Source organism: Poecile atricapillus, chromosome 5, assembly GCF_030490865.1.
Source record: "Poecile atricapillus isolate bPoeAtr1 chromosome 5, bPoeAtr1.hap1, whole genome shotgun sequence".
Classification (NCBI taxonomy): Eukaryota; Metazoa; Chordata; class Aves; order Passeriformes; family Paridae; genus Poecile; species Poecile atricapillus.
The window spans coordinates 16,123,544-16,141,068 of NC_081253.1; the positions used below are offsets into that span (position 1 = coordinate 16,123,544).

At 44.8% G+C, this 17,525-nt stretch overlaps 1 protein-coding gene across 1 annotated transcript in view; it reads left to right on the forward strand.

Moving 5' to 3' along the window:
• Nucleotides 1-17,525, forward strand: part of LOC131579618 (unconventional myosin-X-like) — an 89,664-nt gene that overhangs the window by 5,388 nt on the left and 66,751 nt on the right. The window contains exons 2-3 of the mRNA XM_058839828.1: nucleotides 8,682-8,780; nucleotides 14,263-14,421. Of these exons, the coding sequence (XP_058695811.1) occupies nucleotides 8,682-8,780; nucleotides 14,263-14,421 (258 nt within the window). The remainder of the gene's footprint in view (nucleotides 1-8,681; nucleotides 8,781-14,262; nucleotides 14,422-17,525) is intronic.

A 17,525-nucleotide genomic window follows, 5' to 3' on the forward strand; every position in this document is an offset into this window, starting at 1 on the left:
AATAACTTCTCTGTCTGCAACAAATTATTTTCTGGCACCGGGTTGTCTCTGCGTTGCTGGCAAAAGTGAGCCAGCAGGTAGCAGAGAGGGGTCTCAGTGCTACTGACTGCTGTGTCCTCTCAGCAGGGTTGAGTGAGTTGAGGATGCAGGGACAGAGATGAGATTTGCAGCCCATGCTGGGCCACAGGCTGCTCTCATCTCCCCACTATCACTGTCTGGGCTAGATAGGTCAGCCCTAGCTCTGGCAAATCTACATAATGACATTAACATCTTCACAAATACTTTTGCACTACAAGGGATCTTTCTGAATAGCAAAAATGACTAAGCCTTTTATGTTGTCTCTGGAAGGCTTCTTTCTCACACCTCAAAGCGTAAGTAAGCAGTAAACTTCCTTACTCCTGTTTATACATCCCAGACATGCATCAGCTCTTGTTGCAACCAAATGTCCTGGGAGTTTCTGCTCAGCAATTCTCAATCCCCTTTGGGTCTGTGACTTTCCAGAAGACATTCCCCTGTTTGAAGTACTCCTTGCATTCCTTCTCTCCTGATGATGACCTTTCGGTCTGGTTGTGCTTTAATCCTGTTTTGTTCTGACAGGGGGCTGTGGAATCCACACTGCTCTGATGGTCACATCCTTGTGGGTACTTGCTTATCTATTAGATGTTGGCATCTGTTAGAACTGTCAGTACTACTTTAGGTTTTAGGTTCTTGATGAGAATACAAAATAGTACTGACCCTGTCACTGCAGACATTTGTTGGAAACTCCCTCAGTTAGTTGTGATTTTCCCCATTCATAACAACAGTTTTGACATCCCTTTGCTGCTGTTTGGTCCTCAAGAGCTGGCTTTTACTGAAATACTGTGTTCTATGTGGGCAACGCCGTGAGAGTCAGTCACAGTCCTATTTATCTCATATGCTTGGATGCTATGGAAGAGGAAGCCTTTTTGACTAGGCTTTTTTCTACATGTTAACTGGCACTGGACAACAATCAAAGCCAGAGTATCCTTAAGATGAAACAGCTGACAGCAAAAACCCTGTATTTTCCCTGGGGTTGTCAGACTAAGCAACTCATAGTTACTAGGGATAATTCTGCTTTCACTCCCATTTAGACTCTGACTCTTTCAATCTCTTGGAATTTCCTCAGCATTACAAGACTTATAAAAAAAATTAGTATCAGCTGTTGAGAAACTTTATTGGAAAGATCTCTGGGAACTCTTGGACCTGTTGATTTTTAAAATGTTTTATGTCCTTTCCATTTACTGAAAGCATTTAATCATCTCAATGTGATGCAAGATGGTGCTTTCCAGGGATGTTTGTTAAAATTTCTGTGTGTCTCCATCATCACACCACCAAGCCTGCCAGAGTTCAGGAGGTGTTTGGACAATACCCTTGAGCACATGGTGTGACTCTTGGGGATGGTCCTGTACAGGGCGAGGAGGTGGACTTGATAATCTTTGTGGGTCCCCTCCAAATCAGCATATTCTGTGATTCTGTAACTCACAGTGCTGCCATCCACATCCAGTAGTTGGATGCTGCTACTAGCAGGTGTCTTTGTACCCAGTGATTTTAGAAAAGAGTGAAACATAGACTCTCGTCTCTTTCCTGTCTCCCTGCTTCTTTCTTACATGGGTTGTTTTCCCCATTTTTCCCTATTTCCACTCTTTTTTCAGATTGACTGACAGTGCATCCCAGCTCAGAGGCACCACTTGCTTTCTGTGTGGTGTTTGAAGGAAGGACACTGAGGACGAGCAAACACCAGGAAAATGTCTCACATGAAGAGTTTAAAAAACCTGAGATTACCTTATTAGTGAAATGACAAATAGGAGGAGACATGGCAAAAGAGCAGAAAATAATGGATGAGACAGACAAGGTGGATTGAATTCCTCTGTGCCTCTACCTCTGACTACAAGAAAAAGGGATTTTCTGCTTCACAGTGATGAGACTAGTTTAAAAGTGTATGTTTCTGTATAATGTGTGAGTAGAGGCTAGAACTCCACAAGGCAAGGAATTATTGAAGTCAAGGATGTGGCAAGATGCAGAAAGGTATTGGACATAATCCCAAATTATGCATAATAAACATTGCAGAAGAAATACTGTTTCAGGGCTCTTGCTTAAGATTTTTTACAAACCATTGTGGCACTGTGGCTGCTCAGTGACAGACTGCTGTATCCTTGTGGCTTCCTGAGGCCCTGAGCTCTGTTCTGTGGACCACGAAGACTTCTGTGGAAGTCCATCAACCTAGCCTCACCATTGAAGCAATTGGCTGAATATGAGAGAGGGAGGGAACTGCAAGGAAGCTGCCTCCCTATGTATTTGGTGGCAAGAGGGAGACGCTTCTTTGAGAAGGACTGCCCAGATTGAGAGCAGGCAGGAATACCTTTTACTTGCTCAGTTTGGAGCTGCAAGCTGGTCAGGAAAAGTTTTGCTTGGGCCAGGCTGGGCTTTAGCACATGCCATGTTACCTCCTTTCTTTCAGGGCTACAGAAGAGATGTAGGAAAGCCAGTGCTGCTGTGATGTGACAGGGAATACACATCTGTAGATACCCATGTGACTAATGTGCTTAGGGAACAACTCGTTTTAATTCAGTTCCTAATTAAAGTTTTAGGCAGGGAAGAGCTTGTAATGAAGGCATGGAAGTGGTGCTCGCTTTTATGAACATAATGAAATTCAGTATGCATTTTCAAGACTGGTGAGAATTTCTCAGGTGTTTGCAAACTCTGCAGGACTGTTACTTCACCTGAGAAGGAGAGTGACTCCACTGCCCATGGTGGAATTGTAGGGCAATTGCTCATCTTAAACTGAGCTTGGAGAGAGTGTACAGTGAAGTCCATAAGGATTCACACCTGCCCATTTTCTGTACACCTTTTGCTCATGGCAAAGGGCAGCTCTGAAGTATGTGAAAAAGGGGGCTCATTCCCTCCATTCCCATGACAAGGAGTTCGTGTGGCTCCTGTGGTGTGTAGTTGCTTCTTTGAGAAGATTAGGAATTACCTCCACGGACCAGGCATTTCCTGGGAGATATTTGGAGATGTTCTGGAGAGTGAGAAGCTATGCAGCAGCCAAACTGGGGGAGGAGACAGGAACAGAACAGATGGGAGGGGGAGGCGAAAGGGGAGTGGGAGGCGGTGCACATACATCAGTGACCAGAAGTGGCAAACTGCTCTTAGATTATTTAAAATGCACAAACCTTTTCCTGATACTGCTATTCTGCAAAGCTGCTGGCAGACTGAGGGCTCTCTGCTCCTTAATTAGTGAGGAAAGGGGCTGCTAATTGGCAAAACTAGAATGAGTCATGGGCTCAGCCAAGGCTGCAGCTCTGGAGCAGCAGGACTCATGGCTGCAGTTTGTGCCCAGCTCTGAGCTGTGCTGGCTTGCAGGGGTTGCCTGAGCTCAGTGAGCTGCTGTATGGGAACCGTGGGACCAGACAGGTACAGTCCAGTCCCTTTTGCTCTGCAGCGTGTCTTCCTCATGCCTTACAAGAAGCAGACTTTTGTTTCTCTTATCCCTACTGCTGTTGCAGGTATTGTCCCTCTTCCCAGCTACCCCATGTTGGCTGCTGCCAGCTGAGCTGTTGCTTCTGTCTCTTACCTGTGACCTCCTGGGTTGCCCCTCCCTTCCAGCAACTGGTCCTGGTTTTGCTGATCAGATACAACCCATGGCTTCATTTCAGCCTGCCATCAGAAAAACAGCAAAGTTGCATTCCTTACCATATGGGTCTAGGCTGCCAGGGACTCCCCCTCCCCACCAATCTTACATCCATTAGCTAAGGCTCTTTGCATTTGTCCTATCACTTATTCATGATCATCCAGATCAATCTCTTGAAAAGTGCATTTATTGAAACCTGATTCCGGCTTTGTCTGAATTGCAAGGGCCTTTCTAGGCCTGTCTCTGCCTCGTGGTTTACAACCACAAAGCCCACTGAGGCTGAGAAAAGAGCTGGCTCAGCACTATGCTGCTAGGGGAGCCTTTTCTAAGCCTAGGAGCATATGGATCCATCGCCAGGAGAAACACAAGGCTTGGATGCCCAGTGCCCACTGAACAGCCTCAGTGTGCTAGGAGGACAAAGGTAAGTTACGTATACAGTACTTGTAATTGAAAACTTGTAGCACCCACAGAGTTTTTTGCCCCAGACTCTCAGTGCAGGGGTGTACATTTTTGAGACATCCCTGCCCCTTGCAGGATGGCTGATTTAGTATTACTGCCTAAATCAAGGAAGGCACTGCAAGAGCCTCTTGTATTGTGTTAGTATTGTGTATTGTGCTTGTAGGTAGATCTGGAGGCTGAGACAGCCAAGTTCAATCACAAAGAAAACATTAAAAACATCCTGTACTAGAAAAAGTACAAACTGTGTGCTCCTTTCACACACTGAAAGTTGTCTTCCAACCAAAAACACTTTTTCTCTCTGAATAACTCCTGGAAAAATGATGCAGCCATCCTGGTTTAGCTCCTCCTGAGCACATTACTCCTGGCAGTTGTGTAAGTTTGTGCACAAGGAGGAATGGGATGTCTGAGTGCACTCAGAGAGAGGCAGCACTGCTGTGTCCTGAAGTTCAGCTGAGACAGCTCATTCTTGCTTGTGCCTGGGAAGAAGCAATCCAGAAGACAATCCAGAGGACATCCTGGGAAAACATGGTGATTCAAGGGTAGTCCAGAACACAGGAGTAAGGAGAACAGAATATGAAGACTTGTTTCTGAAGAATGATAACAGGTGCAGAGTTTTGTGTCTTGCCCTCTGGAGCTTACCTCACTGCCCTCTACAGCCAGATACTTGATGAGGAGGCTGTAGCTGCTGGATACACACTCCAATGCATGGATGCCTGGCTGCTGCAGGAAGGGCTGTGCTGCCTGCCTGCCTCTCTGCCCATTCCCTGGGTACAGCACACGAGATCTCCCTCATTCTTCACCTGCTGACACACCATACTGCATCTCCTGAGATGAGATACAGGCATGTGAATGCAAGGGAGAACTTCGGTTTCAGTCACCCTTTTTTTTAAAAGGCATAGAGGGCCAAAGGAATCTGTGGCTTCAATTGATTTTTTGATATCATGAATAGCAGGAAATGTTATTCATTTCTGAGTCTAGGATCCCAAAGTGCCGTATGTTGTTTGAACTGAGAAATCACATCTTAGAGTTTACTGTCCACAGTGGAAGGCGTGATGGTGTGACTGTGGGCCAGTACTGATGAAACTGCTCTCTGTATGCAAGCAACTTTATTTTCTAAATTATGACCCCATGGTACAGGATCACTTTTCAGGATTGTGCTTTGCTGTGCACTTTGTGGCAAGGCAAGTTCATGGACAGATTGTTACTGAGGCCATAGGAATGAGGATGTTGGTCTCAGAGTTTGTTTAACATCTGAGTGACCTGCCCTTGATATAGGAATGATAGATACATTACTATTTTATTCTTCCCTTCAGTTCCTGCTGTTGTTCCCTTTAAAACCAAAGCAATAGACCAACCTAGTAAACTCCTAGTAAAAGAATAATGAGCTCATTATATAAGGGGCTTGAGTTAAGTGTATGATCAGTATTCAGCCAGCTTTATTTGATAGAAAGTGGTTACAGAAAATCATCACTGCTGTTCCTCCTCTTTCTTTTAACGTCTTCTCTTCAAATTGGTGATTGCTTGTTGCTTCATTTTGTTAAACTGTTTTGTCTGTGGGTGAGGGTGGATGAAAGTTGAAGGGTTTTTACTCTAGTCCTAGAAGAGCAGGGTTTTCCCCATCATCTGTGGTGCTTGTGGGAGCTGGCACATGGCTGCTGGGCAGTGCTTGGTCCTGCTGACCTTGCTTCTCCTATGGAAGTTCAGCCTTGCTGCCTGGCAGTTTTTGGAAGTTTTCTGCTCAATTTAATCCTATCAACTGATCAATGAGATGTGTGGCATGAGGGGAGTAAAGTGAGGGCAGTCTCTTTGGTGTCACCATCTGCTCCTGTATTTAGTCAAGGCTCCTTGGGGAATTTCATGTTTAGAAGAAAGGGCTGGTGGAAGGAGATGCACTAAAACAAACTCTGTATTTCAGGAAATGGGGCTGTATGCTGGGCAGAAGTTACAATAATTATTTGCTCTGTGGTTCCTTTTCTGGCTGTCTCAGCAAAATATTCCTTTTGGAAACAGCATAACTGGGTGCAGTTATTCTGCTGTGCAGACATAATTGCTGTTGTACAAACAGCCACAACATCAGAGTAAACTGAAGGAAGTCATTCTGGGCAGCTGAAATACCACAGTGCCTGGGAGTTTCAGCATGTTGCCTTCTATTCCTTAGAAGCACACAGAAGGACCTATCATAAGTTTCTGTGGTGTTGTGCAAAAGAACTATGTCTCCTTGGAGGAGTATTTGTTAATACTTTTGCATGTGGACGTCTGCTGAGAAAGGGGTCTGAATCAGTCTGGACTTTTAGATAATTTCTGTATGTTGAAGATAGCTGAGTGACCCCATTGCCTTTCTCCCCTCTTTTCCCTTCTAAGTGGTATCCGTTAAATAACAGTACTCATGTCCAAGGATTGTCTCTTCTGTGTCAAATTATCAGCTGCCTGTAGCTCTATGTTAATTTCTGAGCCCAGGGGGTGGGAACTCTGTGTAACCTTGTCTTCAGGGACAGTGTAGGGTGCTGTGATAGTGGCCTGCTGCCATATGCAGGGTGTGCGTGCTGTGGTGTTGGGGCACAGTGTGAATGGTGGGGTGCAGACTTGTCCTCTGATTAAACTGCACCTCCCTCAGGCTCTCAGCTCTGCCATCCTGGGTTACTCGTGTCTGAAGGCATTGAAATGCACTGTTTGGGATGTTTGCACTTAGTGTCTTATAAAAGGCTTTCTTTCATCCCACTGTTTGGAGACACAACCTTCCTGTTTTTTGACTCTTTGCTTTCTACCATGGTAGTAGTAGGAGTCCGGTGAAAGTAGCAAAAAATCTTTAAACACGTGTTGCTGTTCATATGTTTATGCACAATAGTCAGAACGTGATTTGGGAAACTGATGATTTCTCAACAGCAATGTCTTGCCCAGATGCCTCAGGACACTTTATTCCAAGCATCCAGAGTTTTAGAAAACCTAAGAGGATGTAACAAATCCTCTGTATAGTTCCTCAAAATCTGTGTGTGGTGTGTTGTTCACACCAGTTCTCTGGGATCTCAAATCTGTAACATAAGATTCTATTTGTTTTCTATCACTATTGTTCACTGGCCATAAGGATGATCTTTGCAGACCATCCATGGGTTTAGGTGCTGATCAGATGCAATGGTGCTTTTCATTCACTTGGAGAGGGAAGATTAATCTGCTTGATGTGCTAACTCTAGACCAGAGTACATCGGTAAAGCTAGAATTATGTACACCTTTGTAATGTCATTAAACCCAGTTCTCTTATTGGGAGGACTGGAGGTAGGCCTATAGATGTATCTCCTACAGTAAGGAAAGTCCAGGGTACTGAAGTGTTTAGAGTGACTTAACTTGTTTAAAGAAATCCACCTAAACTAAAAACAAATCATTAAAAATAGAATTAGTGTTTCACATTTTGTATAATGTAATATAGAAACACTATTCAATTTCTTCAGACATATTAAGCCTACAAGCAAAGAGCTAATGGTGCTGATGGGATTAAGAGGGTAGGAAGGGCTTAAAGCACATGATCAATAATTTAGGGGTACACGAAAAATTAGGAAGAAAGTCAGTCTATTAGTCGATGAAAGTCAGGATGGCCCTAATGTTGAGCACTTTGGATTTTTCTCAATGTTTATCTAAGCAGAGTTTATGTGATTTCTATGGGAAGACACAGAAGTGATTAGTTTGCAATAACTGAAATGAGGTGTGGCTTCATGCCTAGCTCTAATTGCAGGTCATGCTCGCCCTGATCTGCCTTCACGCTCCTGCTCTTTCCCTTGTACCAGGTCTGAGAGGCAGACATGCCAGAAAAGGCCAATCCAGCAAACCTGTTTTCCCTCCTATTTTGGTAGGCAAGCTATGAGTTCTACCTGTCCTGCAGATCCCTGCACGTGTGTTACCAGAAATCTGGGTTTGTGCTCAGATTTGTCTTGAGGGACACGGAGTAGTCAAAGATGTTGTAATGTATGCCAAACATCATATATATAAACACATCTAAACACCAGTGCAGACAATCATCGGGACCCTCATGTATGCATCAGTGTATATATACATCAGAGAAACACTCAGGTCATGTCATTTACCAAAGGAAACTCTTGCCAGAGTTTGCAAACAAACCTCTGTGAAATCTGTTTGCTGGTGATTTCTGGAAGCATTTTGACTTACAATGATGTGTGGGTGTATGACATTGTAAACATACTTTATTTATATTTTCGATTATTATTATTATAGCATGACTTTTAATGACCGGCCATTCCAAGTTTTCAAATATTTAGACAGTCAAACCAACTATTCTGTGTGTTGGTATCTTTCCATGACACTTCCTACAAAAATTGGTGTTTCCTTTAGTTTCCGCATGTAGCTCATTAAAACTTCTTTTTCTTCCGCTCATGTTACATTAAGAAAAAACAAAAACAGTTTCTCTGAAAATGTAAGTAAGACCTACTTAAATATTTTAAGCAGCTGTAGCTTGGAAGTAGTCTCTGAATACTGCAGCTTCCCCCAGCTTTCCTTGGGTTCTTGCACCCTGTGTGCAGATCTCACAGGCTCCAGTTCTTTCTAATGGGATGTCTTCTGGTTTTTGCAGGGTGCCAGGGTATGGCTGCGGGAGCAGGACCAGCTGCAGCCATGCACTGTTGGCTTGTGTGCCAATGGAAATGTTCTCTTCACCTCAGATTATGGCATGGTAAGTGAAGTCTGCATGAGGTTGTAGCCTATGCCAAGCTGTAAGATGGACTTCTTGGTTTTGTATGACCATCACGTTGAAATTTATCAATGGAAATTTATCAACGGGAATTCTGCAGTTCTCTCTGAAAAGTGACCTGGCTCTGTTACAAACTGTGCCAAGGATCTAACAAATGCTAAAAAGATAAGATTTTTCTTCTTCTCTTCATTTCTCTGCCTATCTCACTTTTCTTGGTTTCCCTTGTGCCATCTTTGAAGGAGTTGCATTAACAGCTTAGCAAAACCATTATATTGGCTAAATGCTCCTGGAAGGAGGCAGCTCCACCAACCAAGCAGCCCTTCCTGCCAAGATGTGCAAGCTGTGCCACTCTAAGGGTGCTTGTGCTCGCCACCAGCCGCTTCAGCAGCTTTTGCTGTCAGCCCTTTGGGCCAGGGTTGGCTCCAGTCAGTGTGCCAGTCAGTGTGTGAAGGCAGCAGAGATGCACAGGACAGCTCAGCAAGGCAGACAAGCTCCCCTGAGAGCAGCGCTCTCCAACAGTGGTAAGAACAAGCTTCTTTCCTGCCTGATTTCCAGCCCTGTGCTCCTTGTGGGTCCCTGGTGCATCTACTGCAGTACTCACGGAATAATATTGGTAGGAAGGGACCTCTGGGGATCATCCAAGTCCTCAGTGAGTCAGCTCACGTGGCTGACCCTGGGAAAACTATCCCCAGCCTTCATTGGTGAGTCAGACTCGTGCCTGGGCTGGAAGGAGGATGAGGAAATGGGCAGGACTGTGCCCTCCAGCAGTGAGCAATTAGACCTGCTCAGCTGTTCTGGTGAATGGGCCCTGCAGGTGGCTGCTTTGTTACAGAAAAATGGACATGTTTTCTTCAGCCTCTTACCTGGCAAACTAAGGAGGGCACAGGGGGAAAGGGGATTTAGGACTCTGGTTTGTGGAGTCAGTGGTAGGACTTTTCAGTCTTGCTTTGAAAGGCCTAGATTTAAAATCATCATTCCTTTATAAAAAGCCTGACTTGTTTCTCAGAGATAGAAATTCCCCTAGCAAACACAGATTTTTTTATCTGTAGTCTCTCTTGTTTTGGGAGTCCTGGATATCACTAACACAATTTAAGGGATCACAAGTAATTCACTAGCCTCCAGAGGGACAAAAAATGGTGAGTACCTCTGTGACTTTCCTAATTCTGTCTCTCCTGACATGCTGCTGTGGCCTTGTAAAATCTTTCAAACCCACCTGGCACCTCTGAAAGGACACTGGAAATCCCACTTTAGAGCTGTGTGTGTGGGTGCACCCACCTCCAGCCTGTGTTCTGTATGCTGGAAAACATGCTCAGGATAATGCTGGGTGGCTTACAGGTGTGAAATAAAAAAAATAAAAATCTGGGTTTGGGTTTTCTTCTTCCATGAAACAAGAAAGGCTGGAGGAGCATGTGCTTTATGGCTAATGCAGTAAAACCACATGGTGATCATTGAAGGCCTTTCTTTATTCAGTGCCGCCCACAAGAGCTGTCCTGTGTGCTTCCCCCACCTGCCACATTCATTGCTTCATACCTGTAGGAGGGACTGGCAGTCCTACTCCAGGTGAAAACTCTGATAAATGGCTTCACTTTGGGTTGACTGGGGAAGTTGATCCCTCTGTTTTTTAGGACCCCCAAATAGAGTGTCCTCATGTTTTCTGTGGCCCAGCATCCCCTCAGCCCTTGCAGCTCTGAGGTAAGAAGTCAAATCATACTTCAAAGCTTTTGTCATTTGTTTTCACTTCCTTAAAAACACCTCAAGCTATAAATCCATCAGAAATGTGACTTCCTGGGAGGAAAGGAGGAGCTTTGCTTATGAAACACAAGATTGGAAACCACGATCCAGACAAAACAGCCAAATGCTTTATGGATAAATATAACTTGGATGCCAGGTGGGAGCTTTGCTTATGTGCTCAGGATGGCACTAATGGATGGAATTGAGTTTGAAAAGGAATCATTTCTCCCTTGCTGAGTCCGGTGAGCAGCACTGGCGGGCCTCATCTTGGCTTGTTTGCTGGCCAGATTTTGCTTTATTCCTGAGCGTTGCAGGGCCTTGGAGAGAGTCATGGTCATTTTACTCTCACTTCGGGCTAAATCTGAGGCAAATTTAGTGTGTCACTGGTGAGAAAGTAGAAATCTGTGGCTGTGAGGTGCCTGTTAGGCTGAAAGCTCATTATTTTCCTTCCCAAAAATAAAGACTTCCCTATTAACACCTACAGCTTTGTATTTTATATATTAGCTTGTTAAAAAAGGGATATTCTAGGGGCAACTTTGCTGAGAGATCAGTTTGCCTTATTTGAGAGTTCTTACTTGCTTCAGGAAAAATCAGCTATCATATTCAGCCCAGTAGTGCTGAACATCAGCCTGGCATATTCTTCCTGGAACAGGATGATGGGGGAGAATCTTTGAAATTCCTCTCCTGGCAAATTTCTGGAAGCATCCAGGAGTGAGCAGTGGGGTAACAAAAGCTTCCTTACTGGAACTCTGAGGGTGGAGCATCATCCTGTTTGTGTCTCAAACCTCTGAGCTCCTTGAAGAAAGTCACTTTGACAGTCTTGGGACATGTGTCTGTGTCCAGGAGAATGGATGGTCCTTGCAGCCTGTTGGTGATACAGAGGCTGGAAAAACTACCCTCCTCCCTGGAGAGCGGAGAACAAATTAGAAGTTATCTTTCTTCCAGTGCCAGGAAGACCATAAAACTCCCACATGTCCCAAGTGCCTTCCAGAGGCACAGAGCCATCACCTCCCAAACCTCAGTGGGGCTGGAGGCCCCAGCCTCTGCCTGAGGGAGGGTGAGGTGCCTGGAATGCAGTGATGTGCATTAGATGAACCTCCACAGCCCCAGGGATGGAAAAGTGACAACCTGGCCTCGGCTGGGATGGCAATGTGGCATCACAGTGCTCCTCCAGGGAGTACATTTCACCTCTGCAGTGCTTCTGTCCCGAGGGTACCACAACCAATACTACAGATCCACCTCTGGTCCTGCCAGAGCACCTGCTTAACTCTATGGATATTGGACCAGACTTTTTTTAGAGAGGAATAGCTGAATAACACCAATCAGGTGGCTCAACACAGGTATAACAGGTGATTATCTAAGCCTCACTAATAATTTACTAGGTAAATTATAATACCTAAATAAATTAGTAAATAAACACTAGGTGTATTTAGGACCCTGTTCCTTACTAGTAATTTACTAGTGTATTCAGGACCCCTGTTCCTCTTCAAGGTTCCATTTTCTCCCATGCTGTGTAAGGAACAAGGAAATGAGCTCTGACCCATCACTTTTTGTGCATAGCAGCCTCTGGGCACAGGTGCTGCCAGCTGCTTGATATCTTTTAGGACACTTGTCCACTCAGCTTTTTGTCTAAATGTTTTCTCCATGTTTCTCTTCTGGCCCAAATGGCTGCAAGTGCTGACAGAGCAGTAGTAAATGATTAAGTACCAGGCAGATACAAGGAAAGATCACGTCATGCTGTTTTTTACTTGTCTACTTCCAAACTTTGTGTAAGTCAGCGGAGAAGAGAGAGACAGGGTTGTTTGCTGCCTCCTGGTTTGAAAGTGCTCTACTGATTTTGGTCCTGACAGTCCAGTTCATGTTGTGCATCTGCAGCTTGTACTCCTGAATTTAGTTGTCTCATTCTCCCTTTCTGCTCTCTTTGGGAGTTCTCTCTCAGTTCTCTTGTGAAAGTGCCTGAGGTCTCTGCTCTGAAGAAGAAAACAAAAAAGTGTGTTTCTTTTTTTTAGGGTCATTGCAGAGTGGGGGTCCTGCTGCTGGCAGTCAGACCTCTCTGGCACGCAGGAGTGGAACTGGTGTGGAGAGAGCCTTTTTGCTGGACTGGGATTTGTTTTACACTGATCATGAACGCGAACTGTGTATTTTTGAAAGCCTCCTGGCTGATGAAGGAAGTGAGCTGTGAAGGAGTCTGCCAGTGGAAGAGACCAAGGGGTCCTTGCCACACTGGTGTGACTGGTCAGGAATGGGGTGAACAACCTGAGGGACTGAGCCAGCTCCTCCTCCCCAGCTCCCTCCCAGAACAGAGCTGCTCTTGTGGCTGTGCATCCTGGTGATCTTGTAGGGGATGCTTTGCTGGGTTATTGCTCCCTGCACTGGCGGGGTGCAGGCTCAGAGCCCTGAAGGGGTGAGCACCTGCGATGTGCTGCGGCTGTGAGCGCCCTGCAGGGACTCGCAGGGGTGGCTCGCTGGAGGGGGCTGGGTGACCTCAATCTGTCTGCAGCCTGCAGCTGTGGGGATGGCCTCTCCCCAGCAGTGACGGCAGCCTGAGCACTCCAAGGAGGTGGGCAGGAGAAACCAGTTAGATCAATGCTATAGATCAGTTTGTTGCTGGCACCCAAGAGGGCTGACAGGCAGGGATGGAAATGAGGTAGAGACCAGAGCCCTGAGAGAGGAGCAAAAGCACAAGATTCTTTGGAGGGGTTGCTGTGGACCAGTTTCCTTCTCCAGGATGCCTATATGAAGTCTCCCATCTGTCTCTCTTTGGGTCTTACCATCTAGCACAGCTTTGGATGCTGGGTGGGAGATGGCACATGGCTGAATCCAAGAGTGGGAAGCAACTGAAATAACTTTTGTGAAATGCCAGCATCGTGCTTGAGGAGGAGGAAAGGAGGGCTGGGATGTGCCTGTGGTGGAGGGGAACAGTCACATAATCTCAGCTGTGTTGAAAGGGGTGAGGGAGATGACCTGATAACTGAAGAGTGGGTTATTGAGGAGGAGAAAGCTGTAGCAGGAAGAAGGATGCAGCAATTGAGGCAAGATGAGTGGAACTGCACAGAGAGATGAGTACTTCCTAGAGCAGTGATAGAAGTTAATAGGTGTCATTGTACAAATATTTTGAAAGCTGTATCATACACATATGTGGCATCACAGAGAGAGAACGTCAGTACTTTATTTGGCTTCTCATGTGCTTTGTTTTCCTTTGCTCTTGAGGTGACAAACTCTTCTAGATGCTCTCTGGCTGCTTCTGTGGAGAGTGCAGGGCCAAACTTGGAATGTGAATTAGCTTTTCCTCTACTTCCCCATGGTCAGAAACATGATCTCACCTGTGTTTTTTTGTGAAAGACTGTTCCTGGTCTCTTGGGAGCAGCTGCCATCATTATTCACAGTCATGAGTGCAGTGTGTAATACCTGTCTAGCCTAGCAGGTGGAGGCTGGTGCCCTGCTCCTGTCAAGGGGAAATTAAGTAACCTTGTGTTGATTTGTCCCCATCAGTACTGAAAGTGAGGGTTTGGTTGTGTAGTAATAGAAGGGAGTATGCTGTATAGTTTCTGGCCAGAGGGCTCAAATATGTAGGAACAGGAATGGAAGAGTGATTATAAAAGTAGGGAGCAGATCTGTGTCTTATTAATTTAGTTTTTCAGTGCCAGAGTACAAAGATACATGTTTCTGGTAGGAAATCAGACCATGTGCCCAGGTATCATGAGCTTCATTGTTTTTCTCCACATTCTTTCAGGTGTTCCAGTACTCCAAGGCCTCCCTTTCCAGAGAAAAGGTCTTACCCATGCACCAGACCAGCGTTGATGGGGTAGAAGACATGTCCATGCTGGGAGATCTGCATGAAGCTGCCATCCTGCTTAACCTTCACCAGCGCTACCAACAGGGTAACATCTATGTAAGTGCTCATCCCTTTTGGATTAATGGTTTTTGTTTAGCTTCAGGGCTGCCACTTTGCATATGAGGTACTGATGTTATCCTTGTCTCTTGAAGACAGGAACTGGGGGAATTTCTGCCTTGCCAGCTCCTTCATCCCTGTGAGATCCTACCCCCATCAGAGGGGCCTCTTTGCCTCTATGGAGGAACTTCCAAAGCATGAATGTTCACCTCTGAGCTTTGTGGTAATTGCACAGCTCTGTATCCTCCAAGAACATCCATGTCTGATGAGCTGTCATTCACATTCCCCAGGTTCCCCGTTATGGCTGTTCCATGGTTTATAAGGCCAAGCAGACTGGAAAGTGCAGCATACGCAGGTTGTTGCTGAGTATCTCTCCTGATCCAGACAGATGAAGATACTGCCTAACAAAACTAGGAATGCAAACCTGTGGTTTTTTTGGGGTTTTTTTTTGATAACTCTGCTCTCCTTGCACAGATGAACACTCATAGCATCTCCTGTTTTCTCTCTGAGGAGGGACACAAGTGTTAGGAAAGGATCTTGTGAGGAAAAGCACACCTGGGACAAGACACCCCTGAGCTACTGGGATGGCAGTGCTCTGCTGAGACTTGGAGAGAACAAGGAGAATAGATTACAAAGACTTACTTTACTCTTGACTGGCTTGTCCATGTTATGTGCACATACAGTTTTTATAATATGACAGAAAAAATGTAAATCTCTGTGTTGCATAGCAACCGTTATCAAGGCAACCAAACCATATGCACCTGTATTCCTGTAAATTATTAGTAAAGTGACCCTGTTTCCGAGCCACCTCCTTCACTGGATGCAGAGGAGACTGTAAATTCTCTTGGCTTTTTGCTGTAGGCACCTTTGCCTGTCCCTTGTGACCCTGTGACAGTACCCAATGCGCATTATTTTGATTGCCCAAATCCTTGCTGCTCTTCTTGTGCTGTGTTTGACACATGCTATGTATCTGTGCAGCTTTTGATCCACTTGGGTATATTCCTCCTCTTCCTTCTTCCTCACACCTTAAAATGCAATGCAGGATTCTCTTCCTTTTCAGTCTGTGTCTTGTACCAGAAATGCCACAACACCAGCAGTGTCACAGCAGCCGTATCTCCATAAGCCTTTCAGCTAGCTCTGATGTGTCATTCCTTCTCTTACTCAGCATTAGTTCTGGGCCTTCTCCATCCATGCATAAAGGTGTTAAAGTTTAACACCCTTACACCTTGTTTTTTGCACTTTGCATAGTGCCTGAATCTCAGATGTGCACCTCAGGTCTCGAAGTTTTGGAGACATATGAAGGGGCCTGACCTCTGTAACATGCTCAGCACTGGGAAGAACCCCTCAGTGTAGTATTATTAGCCCCACCATAAGCTCCTAGAGGGGATTCTTTCTAATCAGGGAGTGTAGGTAGCAGTATATCTAAACTGGTCTGGCACCCATAATTAATTTACTACAGCAATACTGACAAGCTCAACAGTACCTTTTGTTTTCCAGAAAAATACAATTCAAGCTTTACCCAACTGAAGGAAATTATGTGAGCACATCAACAGCCTGCATCTTCCCTCTTCATTCTTACAATTCCTATATTCTTTAATGAAAGTAGACCCAACATAATGTGAGATTTGTAGAAATGAGCCAGGGGCTGTACTGCCACATTTTGTGTTGTCCTTAGCAAAGTCATGCCTAACCATCCAAGGTAGGACCTATTGTCCTGAGAAGCGGACTTGCCACATGTGGCTTGTCCTGCTCTGGAGAGTTCATTGTGGGGCAATTACTTTTCTGATAGAGTAGCTGGTATGTATATGGTTTTAGTGCTATTAAAAATTATGGATAGAAATTGTCTATAAAGGAATGCATGTGATGAGGAGACTGTGACTGGGTGGTGGAAAAGTTTCCTAGGAACACCTTTGAAAGAGATGGCTGCACTGGAAGAAGTTCTGGAAAGGACTTTCCAGAAGCTCTCTGGAAAGGAGCTCTGTTCTTAGTGAAACTACAATGGAAAACACAAACTGAAACATCCGAGAAGGAAAGATGCTGTGAAGGTCTGGGAGAAAAGTTAGAATGGGCATTCTAACTCTTGTAGTCCCTGGCCAATGCCTGTTCCTCAGTTGCTTGTACAATGTTTTTTCCCCAGTTTGTGTTTTCTCACTCAATGCTTTCCTCTCTCTCTCCACCTCTCTGGCCAAAGATCATCTGCTTGCTTATTGCTTTCATTACCAATGAATTATATTTCTACCCACAAAGGTCCCTGTCAGAGAGTCCTCAGGACTTGATCCATGATAGCCTGTTTGTACTGATAATACAATGTGATTTTTTTACCCGCCCCCCCCCCGATGATCTCTGACTGCTGCTTTAATAAATGAGTTTTAAATACTTTGGTGACTACAGCATCTTATCAGTCTGGCTTCTGGCTTCAGAGCTTGGCATCGCTGTAGCCTCAGGTTTCATTTGGCCTGATGAATCTTCCTTGTCACCAAGTGTTTAATTTATAGCTTCTCCAGCAGATACATTCATGTGCTTTAATATCTGTTGGGTGACTTGTAGTTAGTTCATGGTTTGCAAATCATGCTAGATATTGTCCCTGACCACAAAGCTTGGCATCTCCTGCTGCAATCTAAGTGTTTACTCTGTCTTGTCTGCTGAGAATGGGTATTCCTTGAGTAGAGCAGTCCAAGATGTCCCTGTAAGGGAGACCACCACACCCACAGCGTGGATGTTGACCATATTACAAAGCCATCATTTGGAGAGAGGTGGCACCATTGCTCTGAAGTGCAGCTCTGAGAATAACTGGATTTGAGCTGGTTGGCTGAACCGAAAAAGTCATGCCCCAAAAAGCAAAATTAATTTCCTTCTGACTGCACAAAATAATACATTTGAAATTCAATATTGTGCTCTGGGTATTTTATTTTTAATATTGCTATCTTTTTTTTTGGACTGTGAGATTTTTGAAATAAATATTTTCAAAATAAAATGTTTAGAAAATACAGAAATGTTTTGACTTGAAATCCAGAGCTTCATCTTCAGCTGTCAATTTTGATTTGGTTTACTGAATGATTTAAGCTGCACCAAACAACATTTTTTCAGCAGAAGAAAAATTATAT